The following is an 18,307-nucleotide window of genomic DNA, read 5'->3' on the forward strand; positions in this document are numbered from 1 at the left end:
TCGATCGACGCGAACGGCGAAAGGCGCTGAATGAATTGATATTATTTTTGTGAAGAGTGCCATGCCAGCTGTTAGGTGCGGTGCCGACGCGACACGTCCGCATTTCATTTCACTCGTCGACCGCGCGGGGATGACGCCGGCGATGGCGACGCGCGCCGCGAGCTCGCGCCCGGCGTCGGCGCGCCCTCGAGGCGCGGCGCGCGCGTCGCGCCGCCGCGCCGCCGCGGTCGCGTCGTCGTCGTCGTCGCGAGACGACGACGACGACGACGGCGACCGCGCGCGATCCGCGCCCGGTGGAAGACGCCCGCCTCCGCCTTCGTCGTCGTCGCGACGTCGTCGTCGAACCGTCGGCGAGACGCTGCGCATCGCGTCGACCGCGGCGCCGATCCTCCTCGCGATCGCGCCGCACGCCGCGCACGCCGCGGGGTGGTACGACGACGTCCCGAGCGGCGGCGGCGGCGGCGGCGGGTTCGCGGTCGGCGGCGCCGACCGCGGAGGCCCGGGAGGCGCCGCGATGGCGGATCCGGAAGACTATCCGTACGGCACGAAGGACCTCGCCGTGGATCTGGCCTCGCCGTTGGTCGCGTACAAGGCGGTGTCGTGGGCGCTGAACCAGGAGGTCCCGGCGTGGTTGGACGCTATCATCCTGTTCTTCACGCTCGCGGCGATCTACGTCTGCGCGTTCGACGTCACCGCGCTCGACGACAGGTTGGTGTAGGAGCGCGGAGGAACGGAGGCCGACGACGACGACTGGAATAAAATGAATAAAATGAAACCAACCGACGAAACCAACCGACCAACCTATCGGCTCCTCGTCGCGTCCGCCGCTTCCGCTTCTTCTCTCGCCGCGCGCGCAGCCTTCCTCTCGATCTCGTACGCCGCGTGCGCTTCCATCATCGCCGCCGCGGCGTCCTTCCCTTCGCCGTGCGCGCACATGCGTAGCTTCCCTAGGTTCTCCGCGAAGACGTCCCATTCCTCGTCGCGAAGGCTCGGCGCCAGCGACGGCTCCAGGACGTCCCTCGCGAACGCGTCCACCTCCGCGCGGACGGCGTCTGACGCCTCGAGGCGCGCGAGACGCGTCGTCGGGAGGTCCGCGTTGACGACGGCCGCGGCGTTCGCGCTCGCGCTCGCGCTCATCTTCTTCCCGTTCCCGTTCTCTTTCTCTTTCTCCGAGCCGCCCGCGGGGGACGGTTTCTTCTCTCGGTTTTTTCGAAACTCTGAAAACTCCGCCTCCCTCAGGTACAGCGTCGACGCGGGCGCGATCGGCGTCGCCGCGCGCGCGGGCCGCGCCAGCGTGACGGGAATAAACTCCCGCGGGATCCACCCGAGCGCGACGCCCACCGCGGTCGCGATCATCTTGCGGATTTGATACAGAACGAACGAGTCGCCGGCGACGACGACGCGAACGAAAGGCTCTCCGGGGCGGTCGTCGTCGTCGCCGTCGCCCGCGGCGACCTCGACGTCGCCCGCGGTGAACGACGACACGACGCGCGCGTGGCGCTTCCCGACGAGGTCTCGATCGTCCCTGCCGAGGAGCCAGTAGTACCCGGACGCGCGCGAGCCGACAGAGGGAGTTTCCGACGCGTCGACGTCGTCGACGTCGTCGTCGTCGTCGCCGCGATAGTCCGAGGATTCCATCTCGTCCTCCTCCTCCTCCTCGACGTCGCCTCTCCTACCTCTGCTCCGTCGCCTCTTATCCTCGGGGGCGTACCGCGACCGGCGCGTGTAGTTGTGGAAGTAATGCGACCCTTCGAACGCGCGCAGGGCGTCTCGAAACGCGTCGAGCACGTCCTCCGAAGATCGCGTCTCCCCTCCCGGCGCGCCCGGCCAAGACACCTCTCTCTCTCCTGATACCCCTAACCCTAACACCCGCGCGGGGAGGAGGTAGTGGTACGTCCGACGCGCGCACGCGCGGCGCGCTTGGAACGATTTCGGCGCGGAATACGCGGCGAACACTCGCACTCCCGACGTCGCCGGCAGCTTCGCGTTGATTCGCTCGACGACGCCGCCCGGCTCCCTCGCCTCGACGTCCGCGTCCCAGCTTCGCTCGTCCGTCTCCATGCGCAAGCTCACGACCGTCGCGAGCGAGGACACGCCCTTGTCCGTCCTCGAGCTCCTGGACCACTTCAACCGCGACAGCGCGCGGCTGCGGTAGTTGGACAGCAGGATCCCGCCCGCGTCGAAGACGGCGTCCTCTGCGTTGAGTTGAAAGGTGTCAGTGGTGGAGTTGAAAGGCGTCGAGGTGTGTCGGGATTGAAAGCGAGTGACCCTGGGCGGAGAGAAACACACGCCGGGAGAGAAAGTCCTTAAGGAATGAAGTTCACGACGCGAACGGGGTCGTACGGGGACCAGTGCGAGGAATACGCACCCAACACGTCGTCCACCGTGGACCCGCGCGGCAGCGCCGGGTTCACCGTGTTCCCTCGGTAGTCCCTCCCGACGTACCCCAACAGCAGCGCCACCGCGCGCTTACGGTACGTCTCCGGTACGCACGGCCGCGTCGTCCCCTCCGGTATGCGATGCGACGGGTGGACGTGGTCGCCCGCCTGCTGGATGGCGATCTCAGCGAAGGAGCGTCCGGGCGGTGGGAGCGGCGCGTCGCGCGTCAGCGCGCGGCGGTCCGCGCCGCGACGACGCGGCCGCTGCTCCTGCTGCTTCCGCGGGCGAGGCGCGCACGGCGGCGCGGGGTCGGGGTCGGGGTCCGGGTCGCGCGCGGCGGCCGCCTCGACGTCGTCGTCGTCGGCGGCGGCGGCGAGGCGCGCCGATCGACCGGGCGGCGCGCTGCCGTCGGGGCTTCGTCGCCATCGTCGCGTCTTCTCGAACCGATGAGAGGCGGTGGAGAAGAACGGCGACGACGGACGAGGCGCGGCGGCGAGCCGTGACGACGACGACGACGACGACGACGACGACGACGCGAACATCTCGCGAAGAAGAAGGCGCGGGAGCGCGCGTCGCATCCACGCGGCGCGGCCGCGCGCGGAGGAGTGCGCCGGCCCCGCGCGGGTAACAACAACAGAATCCATCCCAGAAGTTTTCGTCAGCTCCGAGGGACATTGCGCGCCACGTCGTCGTCGCGTCGCCTCGTCACTCGCGCCCGCGCTCCCAAGGCTGGCCGTCCACTACATGATCCACGCCGCGCGTCCTGCGCTCGTGCACGCGACTCGATCGCTCTTCCGCGTCCGCGCGTCCGCCGCCTCCTCCTCCTCCGCCGCCGCCCGGCTCGCCGCGCCGCGACACGTCGCGTCCTTCGTCGGACGTCGTCGACAGCCTCTCGTCGTCGTCGCGCGTCGATCGAACGTCGCCATGGCTTCCGCCGCGACCGCCGCGCCCGCGGACGTCGCGTCGTTCATCGAGACGTTCAACGCGGACTACGCCAAGGCGCACAAAGCGTACGAAGACAACTTCTGGTGCGATGCGCGCGACGCCAGAAGGCCTCGCGACGCGCCCCGCCCTCGATCTCGCAGGGTCTTCCTTCGCTCGTCCGTCCTACAGGTAGTCGCGCTCGTCCTCGATCGGTCCGCGATCGACGCGCGATGAAGTGACTGACGACCCGATGCCCCGCGCCCCGCGCCGACCCAGGGAGACGAAGATGAACCTCGAGGGGAACTCCGTGGACGCGCTCACGTCCTCGTTCAACGCGCTCGAGGCGTTCTTAGGCGACCAAGCCGCGCTCGACGCCGTGCGAGGGTTCCTCGCGCGCGACGAGCGCGAGATCCCGGAGTCGTCCAGAGTCGTCCTGAGACAGGTGCGTTCGATGCGTGCTCCACCCATCCATCGGTTTCAACATTTGATCGCATGGGTCCCTTTCAATATTCAACTGACCGATGAAATTTGCTGGCCCACAGATCGAGAAGACGCTCAAGTGCTACATCGTGGAGAGCGCGGACGCGAAGGCGGTCCGCGAGAAGGCGGTCGGTCTAGAGAACAAGATGAACGGCGCGCGGAACAAGCTCAAGCCGACGTACGTCGAGGCGAACGGCGAGACGACGGAGGCGACGTTCACGGTGCTCCGCACGAAGATTCGATCCGCGGCGGAGGAATCAGTGCGAAAGTCGTGCTGGGAGGCGACGCGCACCACCGGACCGTTTCTCCTCGCGAACGGCTTCCCCGAGATCATCGCCGAGCGCAACCGATTCGCGCGGACGCTGGGGTACGAAGACTTTTACGACATGAAAGTGACGCAGGCGGAGGGGTTTAACAAGAAGCGATGCTTCGAGATGCTCGACGGGCTCGAAGCCGCCACGGCGCCGTTGCTGAAGACGGCGCTCGAGAAGCTCGAGAAGGAGAAGGGCGCGGACGCGCTCAAGCCGTGGAACCTCTCCTACGCGCTCAGCGGCGAGCTGTCGCGCGATCTCGACCCGTATTTCCCTTTCGAGAACGCGCCGGAGGTGTGGGGTCGGTCGTTCGCCGCGATGGGGATCGCGTACAGAGGCACGAAGATGCGCCTCGACTTGTGCGACCGCGCGGGGAAGTATCCGAACGGGTTTTGCCACTGGCCCGTCGCGCCGCATCGAGGCGCGGACGGGACGTGGCACTCCAGCGAGGCTAACTTCACGAGCCTCGCGACCCCGGACGAGGTCGGCAGCGGGAACACCGCGCTGACGACGCTGATGCACGAGGGCGGGCACGCCGCGCACTTCGCGAACATCGAGCAAGGCTCACCGCTCTTCGCGCAAGAGCGCGCGCCGTTCTCCGTGTCTCTCGCGGAGACGCAGAGCATGTTTCTCGATTCGCTGTGCGGCGACGCCGCGTGGCTCGGGCGTTACGCGCGCGACCGGTCCGGCGCGCCCGTGCCGTGGGCTCTGCTCGAGCGCTCCATCAAGGAGAAGCACCCGTACGAAGTCTTCGCGCTGCGAGGGATGATCGCGGTGCCGTATTTCGAAAAGGCGCTGTACGAGATGCCGGAGGAAGACCTCACGGCGGAGAACATCGCGAGAGTGGCGGACGAGATCGAGCACAAGATCCAGGGCGGCCTCGCCGCGCGGCCGCTGCTCTCAGGTGCGTTCTATACACCGGTTCCCATACGACCGCGTTCGCGTGGTGAACGCCGTTCCTTAAGGACTTTCGCCGTCGTCTCTCTCCGCCCAGGGTCCCTCGCTTTCGATCCCCGCCATCGACGCCTTTCAACTCCGCCAACTGACGCCTTTCAACTCCACCCCGACGTTCGCTCGTATGGACCCTCGACCCTCAGTGCCGCACATCACGAGCGACGAGAGCTCGTGTTATTACCACGGCTACGTCTTCGCAGAGATGGCGGTGCATCAGACGCGCGCGCACTTTCTGAAAAAGTACGACGGCGTCATTGTGGACAACCCGAAGATCGGCCCGGAGCTCCTGGAGTCGTACTGGACGCACGGCAGCGGCGAGCCGGGCTTCCTCAAGATGGTCGAGAACCTCACCGGAAAGCCGCTGTCGCACGACGCGTGGGTCGCGTCCATGGCGAAGGACGTGCCGAGTCTGTTGGCGGATGAAAAGAAGGAGTACGACGCCGCCGTCGCCGCGCTGCCGAACACTGGCGCCATAGACCTCGGCATGCGCGCGGTGTTCGTGCACGGCGACGAGGTCATCGCGGACTCGGAGAGCGCGGGGGGGTACGTCGAGGCGACGAAGGAGTTTAAGAAGTGGGTCAACGCGAACTGGCCGAAGACCGCGGTCGCGGCGTGACGAAACCGTCGAATCGACGACGACGACGAAAACGCATCAGACGACGGATGAGACGTGATTGATGATTTTTGTTACGAGCGCGAGTATTCGTTCGTCGCTCGCGCGCTCTTTCTTCGTCACGCTTTGAGGCTATCCGACTCCTGACACACGAGCGAGAGCCACTCGCGAACGCCGTCCTCGTACATCACCTGGTGATCGCCCGTCGTCGCGTTGTACTTCACGATGGACGCGTCCCACCACTCCTCCTTCGCGCTCTCTTTCGCGTCGTCGTCGTCGGCGTCGTCGGCGGCGTCGGCGGCGGCTTCGTCGGCGTCCTCCGCCCCCGTCGCCGGCGCGTCCGCGTCCGTTTTCCTCTCCGTCTCCTCCTTCTCATTCTCATTTTCCTCCACGCGCGCCGCGTCCGTCATCGCGACGTCCTCGTCGACGCCGCCGCCGCCCTCCGCCGTCGGCGCGCTCTCTTCGGCCGCCGCCGCCGCTGCCGCGTCGGTCGCCTCCGCCGGAGCCGCGTCTGTCGCCGCCGCCGCCGCCGCCGCCGCCGCCGCCGCTTCCTCCCTCTCGCGCTTCTCGCGCTCGTACGCCTCGTCCGCGACGCGCTCGCCCTCGACCAGCGCGTCCTCGGTGTACGTCCACCCCCACGGCCTGAGCCGAATCGGCCGCCCGACGATCGCTTCCCCCCACGCGCCCCCTTGCTGCAGCAACCACCGCCCGATGGAAATCTCCTTGTGCCCGCCCCGGTGTCTCAGACGCTCGGACGCTCGCGACGCGTCGAACCGAATCGTTCGGCGCCATCGCTTCGGACCTTCCGTGTCCGGACACTTGGTGTTGTTGAAATCGACCGCGGACATCACGACCGTCGTCTCCTCGCCCGTGCTCGCGTCCTTCTCGAGAAACGAAATTTTCTCTTCCCCGCGGCGCGGAGACGGGAGGAACCACGCGCGCGTCTCGCCGCCGACGACGGGAATTCGCACGGGGGGCATGCCGTGGATCGACGGGAACGAGAGGGAGGAAAGGGAAGAAGTAACGCCCGCGCCCGATCCGTTACCATCCCCGTCCCCGTCCCCGCGCTCCACCGTCGTCACCTTCTCTTTGTTAAAGTTCAGACGCTCTTCGACGCCGTCGTAATACTTCACGGCGTGCGTCTTGGTCTCTTCGTCGTACGATAACACCTCGCCGCCGTACCACGCCTCGTCCAGCGGCCACCAAACCCTGACGTGCGCGCCCGCGCGCACGATCTGGTCCTTCGCCACCGCGACGACGCGAACTTTCGCCGGCGGCGGCGCGCGCAGCTTCGGAGGCTTGGGCGGTTTAATCTTTTTCGGTTTTTTCGGCTTGGGCTCTTTCGGTTTTTTCGGCTCTCTCGGTCGCTTCGGCGCCTTCGGCGCCTTCGCCTTCTTCGACGGGTCGCGGATCGGCATCCAGCTCTCCTTCGCGCCGCGCTTGTGTGGCTTGTATCGCAGCTCCACGCGCTCGTTCTTCAGGTCGATCGTCTCCTCGACGCCGTCTTCGATGTACAGGAGCGTGTGCGTATCCGTCGCTCGGTCCACGGCTTTCACGCGCGCCTCGTAGAAGCACTTGTCGTCCGGCCACCACACGCGAATCGTCGCGCCCACCTCCACCGCGGTCCGCCGCGACAGCGAGCTCGTCGGTTTCCGCGCGATAGGCTTCCCGTCCGGACCCAACCGCGGGCCCCTCGCGCGGGGTTTCTGCGTGCGATAAAACCTGCGGGGTGGGAGTTGAAAGGCGTCAGAAGCGGAGTTGAAAGGCGTCGCGGGCGGGGATTGAAAGGAAGGGGTGGGCGGAGAGAGAAGACGGCAAAAGTCCTTAAGGATCGGCGTTCACCACGCGAACGCGGTCGTATGGGGAACAGTGTGACGCGACTCTTACCCGCGCGACTTGACTTGCTTCGTCCACGGGTTGTAGTACCCGAGACGCACGAGCGCGTCCGTCGCGGCGTCTCGCACGCCCTCGTCGCCGTCGCCGCTCATCAGACGATTCAGCGCGTCCACGTGCGGGGTCGCGTGCGCCTTCAGGAGGCCCATGAGCTCCGCGCCGGCTTCGCGCACGCCGCCGTCGGCGTCGTCGAACGCGCGACGCGCCGCGAGCGCGACGAGGGCTTTGCCCGGCGCGTCCAAGGCTTCTTTCGCTCGGTCGGCGGCTTCCTTCGCTCGGTTGGCGGCGGCGACGTCCGCGGCGGCGGCGCACTCGACGGCCGCCGCGGCGGGCGCGGCGGCGGCCGAGGCCGAGGCGTCGTCGACGACGACGCGCTCCGCGGGTTCCGACTTCGTCGTCGCCGCCGGCGACGCCTCCGCCGCCGCGTTCGTCGTCGTCTCCGTCGCGTTCGCGTTCGCGTTCGCGTTCGCGCTCGCGGCCGCCGCGACGGCGAAGTCGACGTCCCCCCATATCGACGCCAGCGCCCTCAGCGTCTTCTCGCGCAAGAACGCGTCGCGAGACGCGAGGTTCGGAAGCAGCGCGTCCGTCGCTCTCTTCGCGGCGGCGCCGTGAGACGCGAGCGCGTGCGTCGCCGCCAATCTGACTTGCGCGCATCCGTCCGAGAGCAGCGCGGCAGCCTGAAGGACGAGGTCGTCGTCCTTCAGCTTCGCCGCGTCGGGGGTTTCGGGTTTCGTCGCGGTCATCGTCGCCGCCGCGGCGGCGGCGGCGGCGGCGGCTTCGTTCGACGCCTTCTTCGTTTCCGTCTCCGTCTCCGTCTCCGTCTCCGTGTCCTCGCTCAGGGGCGTTCTATACAAGCGAACGTCGGGGTGGAGTTCAAAGGCGTCAGGTGGAGTTGAAAGGCGTCGCGGTCGGGGATTGAAAGCGAGGGGTGGGCGGAGAGAGACGCCGGGAAAAGTCCTTAAGGATCGGCGTTCACCACGCGAACGCGGTCGTATGGGGACCAGTGTATAGAACGCACCTCAAGTTCTTCTCCGCGAGTTCGCTCTTCGCGTCCGCTACGTCTTCTCTCTTCACCACCGCCGCGCTCGGCGCCGCCGCGGCACCGGCTCCCGTCGCGACGCCGCCGAGCGCGGTCGCCGCCGCGTGCCGGATCCACGGCGTGCCGTCGCACAGGAGCGCGAGCAACGCCGGCGGCGGTACAGCCGGCGCGTCGTCGCGGTCGTCGCGGTCGCCGCAAGCTGTACCTCCGCCGCCGGCTGTACCGCCGCCGCCGCCCGCCCCGCTCGTCTTCCTCTTTTTCCCCCACGGGACCAGCTCGGAGGCTTTGCCGAGCACGCGCGCGGCGCCGCCGCGCGCGTGCGGCGACGCGTCCGAGAGCATCGCGACGAGCCGCGGGATCAGCGACGCCGCCGGCGACGGCGTCGTTCCCGCGCCTGATGCTCCGAGGATGCGACACGCGCACGCCACCGCGGCGGCCCACACCGTCGTCGTCGACGCGTCCGAGGCGGCGCGCGACACGAGCTCGACGCTCGCGGCCGCGAGCGTCGCGGGCGCGCGCGCGCCGACGAATCCGAGGACGTCGAGCTCGGTCGCGAGCGCGTCGCCGTCGTCGGATTCGTCGTCGGCGATCGCGGCGGTCGCGGTTGCGTTCGACGACGACGCCCGCGCGAACGCGGCGAGGCGCGGGAAGACGTCGCTCGCGTCCGCGTCGACGTCCGCGGTGACGTCGAGGTCGCCGCGCTTCCCGCGAAGCGCGGCGCGCGCGAGCAGCGCGGCGGCGCGGCACTCGGGCGTCTCCGTCGAACGCGCGTCGACGGCGACGCGCGTCAGTAATTCCGCCAAGTCGTCGCGTCGGATCGTCGTCGTCGATCGAGGGTCGTCGTCGGTCGCGTCCGCGGCGACGCGGGACAGCGTCTCGATCGCCGCGAGCCGCGCGTGCGGCTCGCGCGCCTCCGCGGTGCTCCCGCGAAGCGTCGCCGCCGCGGCGTCGAGCTCGGGGTCGGACATGACGCCGCCGCGGACGCCTCTCCGGCCCGTCGCGCGCGCGCGAATCTACAACACAATTTATTTCCTCCCGTGTCGCGCTGCCGACTTTCGCGAACTCGTCAAGTGATGAACAAACGAACGCTCCCGTCGGCCCTCGTCGCTCGTCAGTCGCGGCGACGCATCGCGCGAAGCATGGGCTTCCTCACGCGCTGGATCGCGTCGAAGATGGAGGACCCGGCGGAGCGGGAGGAGAAGTGGGTCAAGCACATGCGCGAGACGGACGCGAAGTGCGATGAACTGTGCGTCGCCCGACCCGACGCGTTCTCCGGACCCGCGCGCGCGACGCGGGGTTTCTTTCTTCGCGAGGGGACCGCCCATCAACGATCAACCCTAAATTCTTCGCTCTGACGCCCCCCCCCCCGCGCCCTCCTTCTCGATCGCGACAGGAAAAAGCGATGGAACCAGCCGACGAAGACGCACGGGTACTGGGCGAAGGACAAGATGCAGACGACGTTCAAGTTCTCGCTGGATCCTATCCTCACGAACGCGCCGGGGAAGACGCAGGGGTGGTGAAGTGATGGATCTTTTGATGGCGTCAAAACGTGTCAGGGTCGGACGCGCGCGCGCGGGGGTCGCCGCGAGATCGGCGGCGGAGGCGTCCTCGCGCGCGCGCGCGGACGGGACGACGCGGTTGTAATTCTAACGTAGGTTTCGAAAACGAAGCCGCGCGACGCGACGCGACGGCGGCGTCTTCGACGGCCGCGAGCGCGCAAGCGTCCACGCCCGATCCGGGCGGACTCCCCTCTCACACACAGAACCGACCTCTGTCGTCGTCTATCGTCTGCATCATCAGCTCGGAGAGGGCTCGAACGCGTCGAACTTCGGATTTGCCGGCGCCGGCGCCGCGCCGCTCCCGCGACGGACGCGGAACACCGCGCACGCGCCGTTCATCGCGCCCGCGACGAGCGCGCCGTCGCCGAACGCGCACGCGGCGAGGGCGCCGACGCCGCCGCGGCCGCGCGCGCTCTCCCCCTCCTCCTCCCCCCTCTCGCCGCCGCCGACGATTTTTAATTCTTTTTCGATTCGACCGCGCCCGAGTCGCTTCCCGGTGAACGCGTCCCACGCGTGCACGCTCCCGCTGACGTCCGCGGCGACGACGCACGTCCCTGCGCCCGCGAGCGCGACGTACGGTGGACATTCTTCCACGTCATCATCCACGTCAGATACCCGCCACTCGTCGTTCGCCACGTCGCCGCCGACGACCCACCCGCGGCCGTCGCGGAGATCGCACGCGAACGACGCGCGCGGGACGGAGGACGCGGCGCCGCCGTCGTCGTCGTCGTCGCGCCGGCTCGCCAACGTCATCGCGGTGGCAACGCACGCATCGTAGCCGTTACTTTCATCATCATCGTCGTCGTTACTCACGGTCTCGACGACGTGCAGCGCGCGCAGCCTGTGCGTGAGGTGGTAGTCCACGCTCAGCAGCCGCGGCGTCAACGTCGTCGTCGTCGTCGTCGTCGTCGTCGTCGTCGCGCCGCCCGCGTCGTCCAACAGCCGCCAGCGCGCCCACAACGTGCCGTCGAACACGCCGACGAGCTCCCTGCCGCCGCGCGCGAAGCACAGCGCGTCCGGCGCGACGCACTTGGGGCGCTCGCGCCGCAGCGACGGCGTCGCGAGCGTCACCCCGTTACGCGAGCCGCCGCCGCCGCCGTCGTCGCCCCATCCGTCGTCGGGGAGAAGCCACGCGTGCGCGCGCCCGCCCTCGCCCGCGGCGACGAGCACGCGAAGCGCGGGGGCGTCCGCGGCGCGACCGTCGTCGTCGTCGTCGGCGGCGGCGACGTCGCCGCGGCGCCTCTTCCTCCCGCGCCCGCCGCCGTTCGAGGAAGACGCGAGCGGCGGCGACAGCGCCAGCGCGGTGACGCGGAAATCGCACGACAAACCGCCGCCGCCGCGCGGGGGCGCGCGATCGCTCCCCCCCGCGACGCGCACGAAGATCACGCCGGCGTTCTCGCCCGGCGCGGCGACCCACGCGCCGCTCGGCGACGTCGCGAGCGGCGCGAGCGGCGAAATCGTCCACCCGCGCGTCGTCGCCGCGTCGGCGCCACGTCGGCGCCACGTCATCAGACACGCGCCGACGTGGCGCGGAAGCCTCGCGCTGCCGACGAACGTCGTCGTCGTCGTCGTCGCGTCGTCGTCGTCGCCGCCGCCGCCGACGGAGACGCGCCACGTCGTCACGTCCGTCGCGTCGTCGTCGTCGCCGCGCCGCGTCGCGAACGCCGCCGCCGCCGCCGCCGCCGCCGTCGTCCGACGCGGACGCGACGACGCGGTGACGACCGCGGCGAGCGCGGTCGCGCCGTCGTGACGCGCGCGCAGCACCGCGCGCATCGCGTATTCGTCTGACGTGTCGCCGACGTGGCGCCGACGTGGCGAAGTCGCGGGAGGCTTCGCCGGCGTCGCGCCCCACCCGCGCACCGTCCCCCGCTCGCCGCTCCGCCGCCTCCAGTCGCCTCCGGTCGGCGGCTCGCTCTCGATGTTCCCCCACCCCACGGTGCCGCTCGCGTCGAGACCCCACGCGGCGCCGGACGGCGGCGGCGGCGGCGGCGCGTCGCCGGATCCGGATTCGAACCGCGGCGGCGACGGGAACCGCGCGCGCGCGGGCGTCTCCTTCACGCGCGTCGTCGTCGTCGTCGTCGTCGTCGTCGTCGCCTCCTCCGCGGAGCCGCCGCCGCCGCCGCCGGAGACATCGTCCTCCTCCGCCGCGATCGCGACCGCGGCCGCAAGCTCCGCGGCGTCGCTCAGCGAGTACGCGCCGGGCATCTGCGACGACGCGAGCGGCGCGTACGACTCGGGCGGCTCGACGGACGCCGACGCGGCGACGAGAGGGGGCCCCGCGACGTCGGCGTCGGCGTCGGCGTCGCTCGCGAGCGTCTCCGGCGCGGCCGCGGCGGCGGCGTCCGTCGCGAGCGCGTCGGCGTCCGTCGCGAGCGCGTCGGCGTCGGCATCGGCGTCGTCGTCGTCGTCGTCGTCGTCGTCGTCGCGTCTCCCCTCGCTCGGCGGCGGCGGCGGCGGCGGCGTCTCGCGCTCCGAGGACGCCGGGGCGACGTCGACGCGAAGATCTCGTCGCTCGATCCGCGCCCCCGAGGACGTCGTCGCGCGCGACGACGCGCGTCGGCCGCTTCGACGCCGCGCGCTCGTCGTCGCCGCCGCCGCCGCCGCCGCGACGGCGGCGGCGGCGTCGTCTCCCGCCTCTTCCTCGCGGAGCGCGCGGAGCTCGTCCGCGCGCGCGTCTCGCGCGCGACGCAAGATCGCCCTCGCCGCGCGAAGCCGCTCGAGCGTCGCGCGGCGCGTCGCGCCGTCGCCGTCGCCGCCGCCGTCTTCGTCGCGTTCCCTCCCGCCCGCGCCGCCGCGGTCGAGGAACGACGGCCAGCGCGCGCACGGCGCGACGACCGTCGCCATGACGCCGCGGTGGATGCCGCGCGCGTCGACAGCTGAGCGCGAGCGACTTCAAAATGTTGCAAATGATGACGCGTCGCTAGCGCTATGCAATGAACTTCTCGATTTCAACCTACGTCGCTTTCAAAAGTTGACCGCAACGAACCGGTCAACAACGCGGGTCAAACAAACTATTCAGGCTTCTTCTTCCGCTCCCACACCCCGCACGTCTCTCCCTCGACGTCGTTCTCCAGGTCCTCCTCCTTCAACAAGCCATCCTGCGTCACCCCGTGCGGCCACCCGAGCGAGTACAACCTCCGAGAGTCCACGTACGCGAGCGTGTCCCCGCACAGGCTCCGGATGCCTTTGCGATACGCCGCCAGCTCTTTCGCGTCTGCGAAGGAAACGAACGGTCGAGGGAAGACGAGCGTCAGTCGCGCGCGGCGCGTCGTGATTGGTGGATATCGTTCCCACGTGTCAAAACGTGAGGCTCACAGCGCGCGACGATAAAACGCCTTAAGGAACGGCGTGCACCACGCGAACGGGAGTGTATGGGAAGCAGTCTCACCGGTCATGACGGGCGCGTTCCAATCGCGTCGCCGCGCGATGGCCGCGCGGCTCAGCGTGCTCGACACCTCCGGGTCCATGATCGCTTCGTACCCCTCCGCGACCTTCGCGTTGGGGCCTAAGGTGGTTCGGGTACTGTCGTCTTTCGGGTTTAGGGTTTCGCCGCCGCGAGGGACCACGAGCTGCGCGCACTCCCTCTCGAACGCGTCGCCGTCGATCCATTTCCCGCCTCGCAGATCCGCGTACGCGTCTTCGCCCATCACCCACGTGAACTTCACGTCTCGCCCGCGGTTCCTCCGCGCGATCTCTCTCAGCACGAGCGCGCTGCCGTGCCGCGCGATCCCGCGCCTTCTCGCGCGCTCCGCCACCTCGCGCTCCGCGTGCAGGACGTGGATATTCGTCGGCCGCATCGCGGGATCTTCGATGTAGCGTCCGTCGCCGTCCGAGTGCACGAACGCGAGCACGCACATCTATACAAGCGAATGGCGGGGTGGAGTTGAAAGGCGTCAGATGGAGTTGAAAGGCGTCGAGGACGGGGATTGAAAGCGAGGGGTGGGCGGAGAGACACGCCGGCAAAGTCCTTAAGGATCGGCGTTCACCACGCGAACGCGGTCGTATGGGGACCAGTGTATAGAACGCACTCTGTGTCGATGCTCGTACGCCGCGAGCTCGCCGTCCTTCTCCGCGAACGCGTGCGAATACACGGGGAGGACCCACACCTCGTCGAAGTCCTCCGCGAGCTTCCGCACGAGCGTCGCGTGCCCGCCCTTGGACGTCGGCGGGTTGGCGCTGAGGCCGTAGATCGCGACCGAGCGCACGCTCGCGGGCGCGCGGCGGATCGCGGGCGGGTCGCGGCGGCGGCGGCGGCGGAGGAGCTCGAGGAGGAGGAGGAGCAGCGCGACGACGACGATCGAGGGGAGGGGGACGCGCGGGCCCGGCGCCGACGGCGGGGGCTTGGGGGGCGGCCGGCGCCACGCGAGCGCCATCGGTTCGGTCGGCGCGCGCGGGTGTGACGTGACGACGACGGCGCAATGACGACTTATTATTCCTCGCTCTGCCCGCTCGTCCACGGCGTCCGTCGTCACTTCGACGGGCGCCCTCGCTCGCGTCTCGCTCTGCGACGGCATGGCGGCCGCGTCGCTCGCGGGGCCGGCGACGTCGCTCCGAGCGTCGCCGTCGTCGCCGTCGTCGCGTCGCGCTCGCGTCGCGCTCGGCGTCGCGAGAGAAGAGGGGAAAGTCCTTAAGGAACGGCGTTCACATCGCGAACGGGGTCGTATGGGAAGCAGTCTCCTCGCGACGAGGCGGACGATCGATCGCGATCGATCCGAGGGACGCCCTCATCGCGTCCTCGCGTCCTCCTCCTCCTCCTCCTCCTCCCCCGACGCGTCCGCGTCCGCGTCCGCGTCCGGGCGCGGCGGCGGCACCCCCGGGTCGTGGAACCTCGGCGTCGCGCACTCGGACGCGAGCGCGAGAACCCAGCGCGAGTACGTCGACGAGCTCTTCAAGGCGTACGCCTCGCTCGTCGCCGCCGCGCGATCGGGCGACGTCGGCGCGCTCGCGCGCGTCCTCGAGACGGACGCGTACGCCGCGGACGCGCTCGACGCGAGCACGCGGAAGATCCGCGACGCGCAGCTCGGCGCGGCGGCGAAGGAGGCGTGCGACGCGGGGGAAGGGAAGACGCTCGAGATGCTGTTCGAGCGCGTCGACCTCCGAACTCCGCCGGACGCCTTCGCGCCGAGCGTCGTGAATTCGGAGCTGATGCACCGCGCCGCGCGCGAAGGGCACGACCTCGTCCTCGAGCTGTTGATCGAGAAGTGCGGCGGCGACGTGAACGCGCGCGAGGAAGATGGAACGTCAACCGTCACGGTGTTGATGGCGGCGGCGGCGCGCGGGCGGACCGCGTGCGTCGCGAGGTGCGTTCGTATTCACACTGGTCCCCATACGACCGCGATCGCGTGGTGAACGCCGTTCCTTAAGGACTTTCTCTCCCGTCGTTTCTCTCCGCCCGCCTCTCGCTTTCAATCCCGACACACCTCGACGCCTTTCAACTCCGCTTCTGACGCCTTTGAACTCCACCCCGACGTTCGCTCGTAAGGCTCGTCGCCGCCGGCGCGGCGGTGGACGCGACGTGCGACGACTACCGCGAAAAAAACGGCCGCGTTACGAGCGTTACGACGACGACGTACGGCGGCGTGACCGCGGCGATGCTCGCGGCGACGTACGGCCATCCCGGGTGTCTGAACGTCCTCAGAGCCGCGGGCGCGGAGATGGAACGGAGACGGACCCCGGACGGCGCCACCGCGATGGCGTTGCATCGCGCGCGCGTGGAGGAGGATTTGAGGCGGTTCAAGACGCTGACGGAGCGCGACGCGAGCGACGCGCTCGACCGCGTCGTCGCGGCGCCGTCGCAGTAGGTGAGGTACTGTAGTAGAGATGTATTACGTAGTATTAGCAGCGTTATTCCTTTCTGGTCTGGACATCGCGTCTATAGCGATATACGTAGGATACTCCAAACGTCATCATTATTTCCGATTTTGCGGCGCCGTCCTGCTCGGTCCGTACTTTTTATACTTCTTCCGGAAGCTCCGCTTCCGACTGAACGCGCTCTCGACGCCCTCGCCCCTCCGCGCCGCGTCCCTCACCGCGGCGACCAAGTCCGCGTTGACCTCGCCGTACAAGTTCGTGACGCGCCCGGGAGCCCCCGCGCGCGCGGTGCGTCCGATCCTGTGCAAATAGTCCACCGCGTTGCCCGCGAATTCCGCCTGATAGGGTCGAGGGTTCATTCAAAGCGACGTCGGGGTGGAGTTGAAAGGCGTCAGAAGCGGAGTTGAAAGGCGTCGAGGCGTGTCGGGATTGAACGCGAGGGGCGGGCGGAGATAATCGACGGGAGAGAAAGTCCTTAAGGATCGGCGTTCACCACGCCGACGCGGTCGTATGGGGACCAGTGCGAGATGGGACGCGCCTGGACGACGTGCGTCACCCCGGGGACGTCCACCCCGCGCGCGGCGCTGTCCGTGCACACGAGAACGTCGAGCTCGCCGCGCGCGAACGCCGCGAGGCGCGCCGCGCGCGACGACGCGTCGACGTCCGCGTGGAAGGACGCGACGCGGTGAAGGCCCTGACGCGACACCTCGGCGGCGACGGCTTCGCACGCGTCCGAGCTGTTCACGAACACCATCGTCCTATCGCGTCGCGACACGTCGGCGTCAGTTTTGTCCACGTCAGCAGAAGGTGCGTCCGAACTTTTCGCCAAGGGGATGCCGAGCGCCGTCCCGAGCGCGTCCGCGCGCGTGCGATCGTCCACCGAGATCCACTCCTGCGTGACTCTGAGGGTCGTTCCATTTCAAGGCGAACGTCGGGGTGGAGTTCAAAGGCGTAAGTCGGAGTTGAAAGGCGTCGAAGGCGGGCGTTGAAACCGAGGGGCGGGCGGATATGAACGCCGGGAAAAGTCCTCAAGGATCGGCGTTCACCACGCCGACGCGGTCGTACGGGGACCAGTGTGAGAAGAACGCACCTCTCCACGGCCATGTGGAGCCGCTTCCCCTGCACCCACCGCGCGTCAGGGAACCCGTGCCGGATGATCGCCCCGGGGGTCTTCTTCCCGTTGCTCATCACCGTCGCCGCGGCGAAGACGTACTGCCTACGGAAGTCACGTCCCGCGCCGGAGCCGACGAGGCCCTTGCCGCCGAGCGCGGGGCCGCGGTGGTACCCTCGCGGCCGCCGGTCGCGGTCTCGGCCGCCGCCGCCGCCGCCGACGTCGTCGTGGTCGTCCCTCCAGTCCTTCTCGTACGCCGCGTCGTTTCGCTTCGCGTCGCCGGTCCACCCCGGGTCCGCCGTCACGTCAGCAGAATCACGATCCGCCGCCACGTCACCAAGATCCGACGAATCAGCGCTCGCCACGTCGGCGTCGTCGTCGCTCGCCGGCGGCGCGGTCAATCCCAACGCGGCGAGTTTCTCCTCTCGATACAACACGTCGAAGCACCCGCGCACCGCGCGCAGATACCCCCCGCTCAGCAGCGCGTCCGCCTCGTCGAAGACCACGTGCCTGATGTGCACGACCGCGGGGTGGAAGTTCCCTCGGCGCCACCCGCCGTCGTTGAACCGCAGCACGTCGGCCGCCGCGCGCGCCGGCGTCGCGACGACGACGTCGGGTAAATTTCGATCGTCGAGCATCGCGTTCGGCGTCAACGCGACCGTCCGCACCAGCGGCGTCGCGCCGTCCGCGCGTCTCAGCGAGTCCGCGGCGGCGGCGACTTGCGCGCAGAGCGTCGCGTTCGGGCACAGGATCAGCGCGCCGACGCGGCCGACGCCGACGGCGTTTCGCGCGGTGAGATTCGATATGATCGGCGCGAGGTACGCGAAGGTTTTCCCCGAGCCCGTCTCCGCGGCGAGAACGACGTCGTCGTTCGCCGCGATGGAAGGGATCGCCGCCGCCTGCGTCGTCGTCGCGTCGTCGAACCCGAGCGCGGAGAGCGCGCGCGCGACGTCCGCGTGTAAGGAGGAGGAGGACGCGAGAGACGCGAACGACGTGGACGTCGCGGATCCTTCGTCGGCGGCGGCGGCGGCCGCGGCGGCGTTCGTCGTCGTCGTCGTCGTCGTCGTCGCGCGCCGTCTTCCCGGCGCGACGACCGACGGCGGCGGCCGCGCGCGCGACGACGACGACGACGACGCGAGTCTTCCCATCGCGCGGCACGCCTCGCGCATCATCGCGGCGTTGGAAGTCGTCGTCGGAGCCGGCGCGCGCGTCGCCCGCATCCGTCTTCGTGCC

The 18,307-nt window shown here is 69.4% G+C and overlaps 10 protein-coding genes across 10 annotated transcripts; 4 read left to right on the forward strand and 6 right to left on the reverse strand.

The window, feature by feature from the left end:
• Nucleotides 1-61: 61 nt before the first annotated feature.
• Nucleotides 62-718, forward strand: MICPUCDRAFT_63948 (uncharacterized protein; the record flags this gene model as incomplete). Its single annotated transcript, XM_003063283.1, has 1 exon — nt 62-718. The coding sequence occupies one exon, from the start codon at nt 62-64 to the stop codon at nt 716-718; it is 657 nt and encodes a 218-aa protein (XP_003063329.1).
• A 27-nt stretch (nt 719-745) lies between these two features.
• Nucleotides 746-2,061, reverse strand: MICPUCDRAFT_63949 (uncharacterized protein; the record flags this gene model as incomplete). Its single annotated transcript, XM_003063476.1, has 1 exon — nt 746-2,061. The coding sequence occupies one exon, from the start codon at nt 2,059-2,061 to the stop codon at nt 802-804; it is 1,260 nt and encodes a 419-aa protein (XP_003063522.1). The 3' UTR covers nt 746-801.
• A 1,041-nt stretch (nt 2,062-3,102) lies between these two features.
• Nucleotides 3,103-5,664, forward strand: MICPUCDRAFT_53267 (uncharacterized protein; the record flags this gene model as incomplete). Its single annotated transcript, XM_003063284.1, has 4 exons — nt 3,103-3,407; nt 3,580-3,745; nt 3,846-4,998; nt 5,192-5,664. Exons 1-4 carry the CDS (start codon nt 3,304-3,306, stop codon nt 5,662-5,664), a joined length of 1,896 nt encoding a protein of 631 aa, XP_003063330.1. The 5' UTR covers nt 3,103-3,303.
• Nucleotides 5,665-5,780: 116 nt separating this feature from the next.
• Nucleotides 5,781-9,561, reverse strand: MICPUCDRAFT_42848 (uncharacterized protein; the record flags this gene model as incomplete). Its single annotated transcript, XM_003063477.1, has 3 exons — nt 5,781-7,223; nt 7,563-8,231; nt 8,569-9,561. The coding sequence occupies 3 exons, from the start codon at nt 9,559-9,561 to the stop codon at nt 5,781-5,783; spliced, it is 3,105 nt and encodes a 1,034-aa protein (XP_003063523.1).
• A 105-nt stretch (nt 9,562-9,666) lies between these two features.
• On the forward strand, nt 9,667-10,113 carry MICPUCDRAFT_53269 (uncharacterized protein; the record flags this gene model as incomplete). Its single annotated transcript, XM_003063285.1, has 2 exons — nt 9,667-9,839; nt 9,987-10,113. 2 exons carry the CDS (start codon nt 9,667-9,669, stop codon nt 10,111-10,113), a joined length of 300 nt encoding a protein of 99 aa, XP_003063331.1.
• Nucleotides 10,114-10,389: 276 nt separating this feature from the next.
• On the reverse strand, nt 10,390-12,996 carry MICPUCDRAFT_53270 (uncharacterized protein; the record flags this gene model as incomplete). Its single annotated transcript, XM_003063478.1, has 1 exon — nt 10,390-12,996. The coding sequence occupies one exon, from the start codon at nt 12,994-12,996 to the stop codon at nt 10,390-10,392; it is 2,607 nt and encodes an 868-aa protein (XP_003063524.1).
• A 167-nt stretch (nt 12,997-13,163) lies between these two features.
• Nucleotides 13,164-14,009, reverse strand: MICPUCDRAFT_53271 (uncharacterized protein; the record flags this gene model as incomplete). The annotated part of the gene is made up of 2 exons (XM_003063479.1): nt 13,164-13,366; nt 13,478-14,009. 2 exons carry the CDS (start codon nt 14,007-14,009, stop codon nt 13,164-13,166), a joined length of 735 nt encoding a protein of 244 aa, XP_003063525.1.
• A 111-nt stretch (nt 14,010-14,120) lies between these two features.
• MICPUCDRAFT_53272 (uncharacterized protein) lies at nt 14,121-14,525 on the reverse strand (the record flags this gene model as incomplete). The annotated part of the gene is made up of 1 exon (XM_003063480.1): nt 14,121-14,525. The coding sequence occupies one exon, from the start codon at nt 14,523-14,525 to the stop codon at nt 14,121-14,123; it is 405 nt and encodes a 134-aa protein (XP_003063526.1).
• Nucleotides 14,526-14,664: 139 nt separating this feature from the next.
• MICPUCDRAFT_53273 (uncharacterized protein) lies at nt 14,665-15,953 on the forward strand (the record flags this gene model as incomplete). Its single annotated transcript, XM_003063286.1, has 2 exons — nt 14,665-15,452; nt 15,635-15,953. The coding sequence occupies 2 exons, from the start codon at nt 14,665-14,667 to the stop codon at nt 15,951-15,953; spliced, it is 1,107 nt and encodes a 368-aa protein (XP_003063332.1).
• Nucleotides 15,954-15,965: 12 nt separating this feature from the next.
• MICPUCDRAFT_63953 (uncharacterized protein) lies at nt 15,966-18,246 on the reverse strand (the record flags this gene model as incomplete). The annotated part of the gene is made up of 3 exons (XM_003063481.1): nt 15,966-16,301; nt 16,502-16,865; nt 17,054-18,246. 3 exons carry the CDS (start codon nt 18,244-18,246, stop codon nt 16,062-16,064), a joined length of 1,797 nt encoding a protein of 598 aa, XP_003063527.1. The 3' UTR covers nt 15,966-16,061.
• Between the last annotated feature and the right edge of the window lie 61 nt (nt 18,247-18,307).

This window comes from Micromonas pusilla (assembly GCF_000151265.4).
Source record: "Micromonas pusilla CCMP1545 genomic scaffold MICPUCscaffold_14, whole genome shotgun sequence".
NCBI classification, from domain to species: Eukaryota; Viridiplantae; Chlorophyta; class Mamiellophyceae; order Mamiellales; family Mamiellaceae; genus Micromonas; species Micromonas pusilla.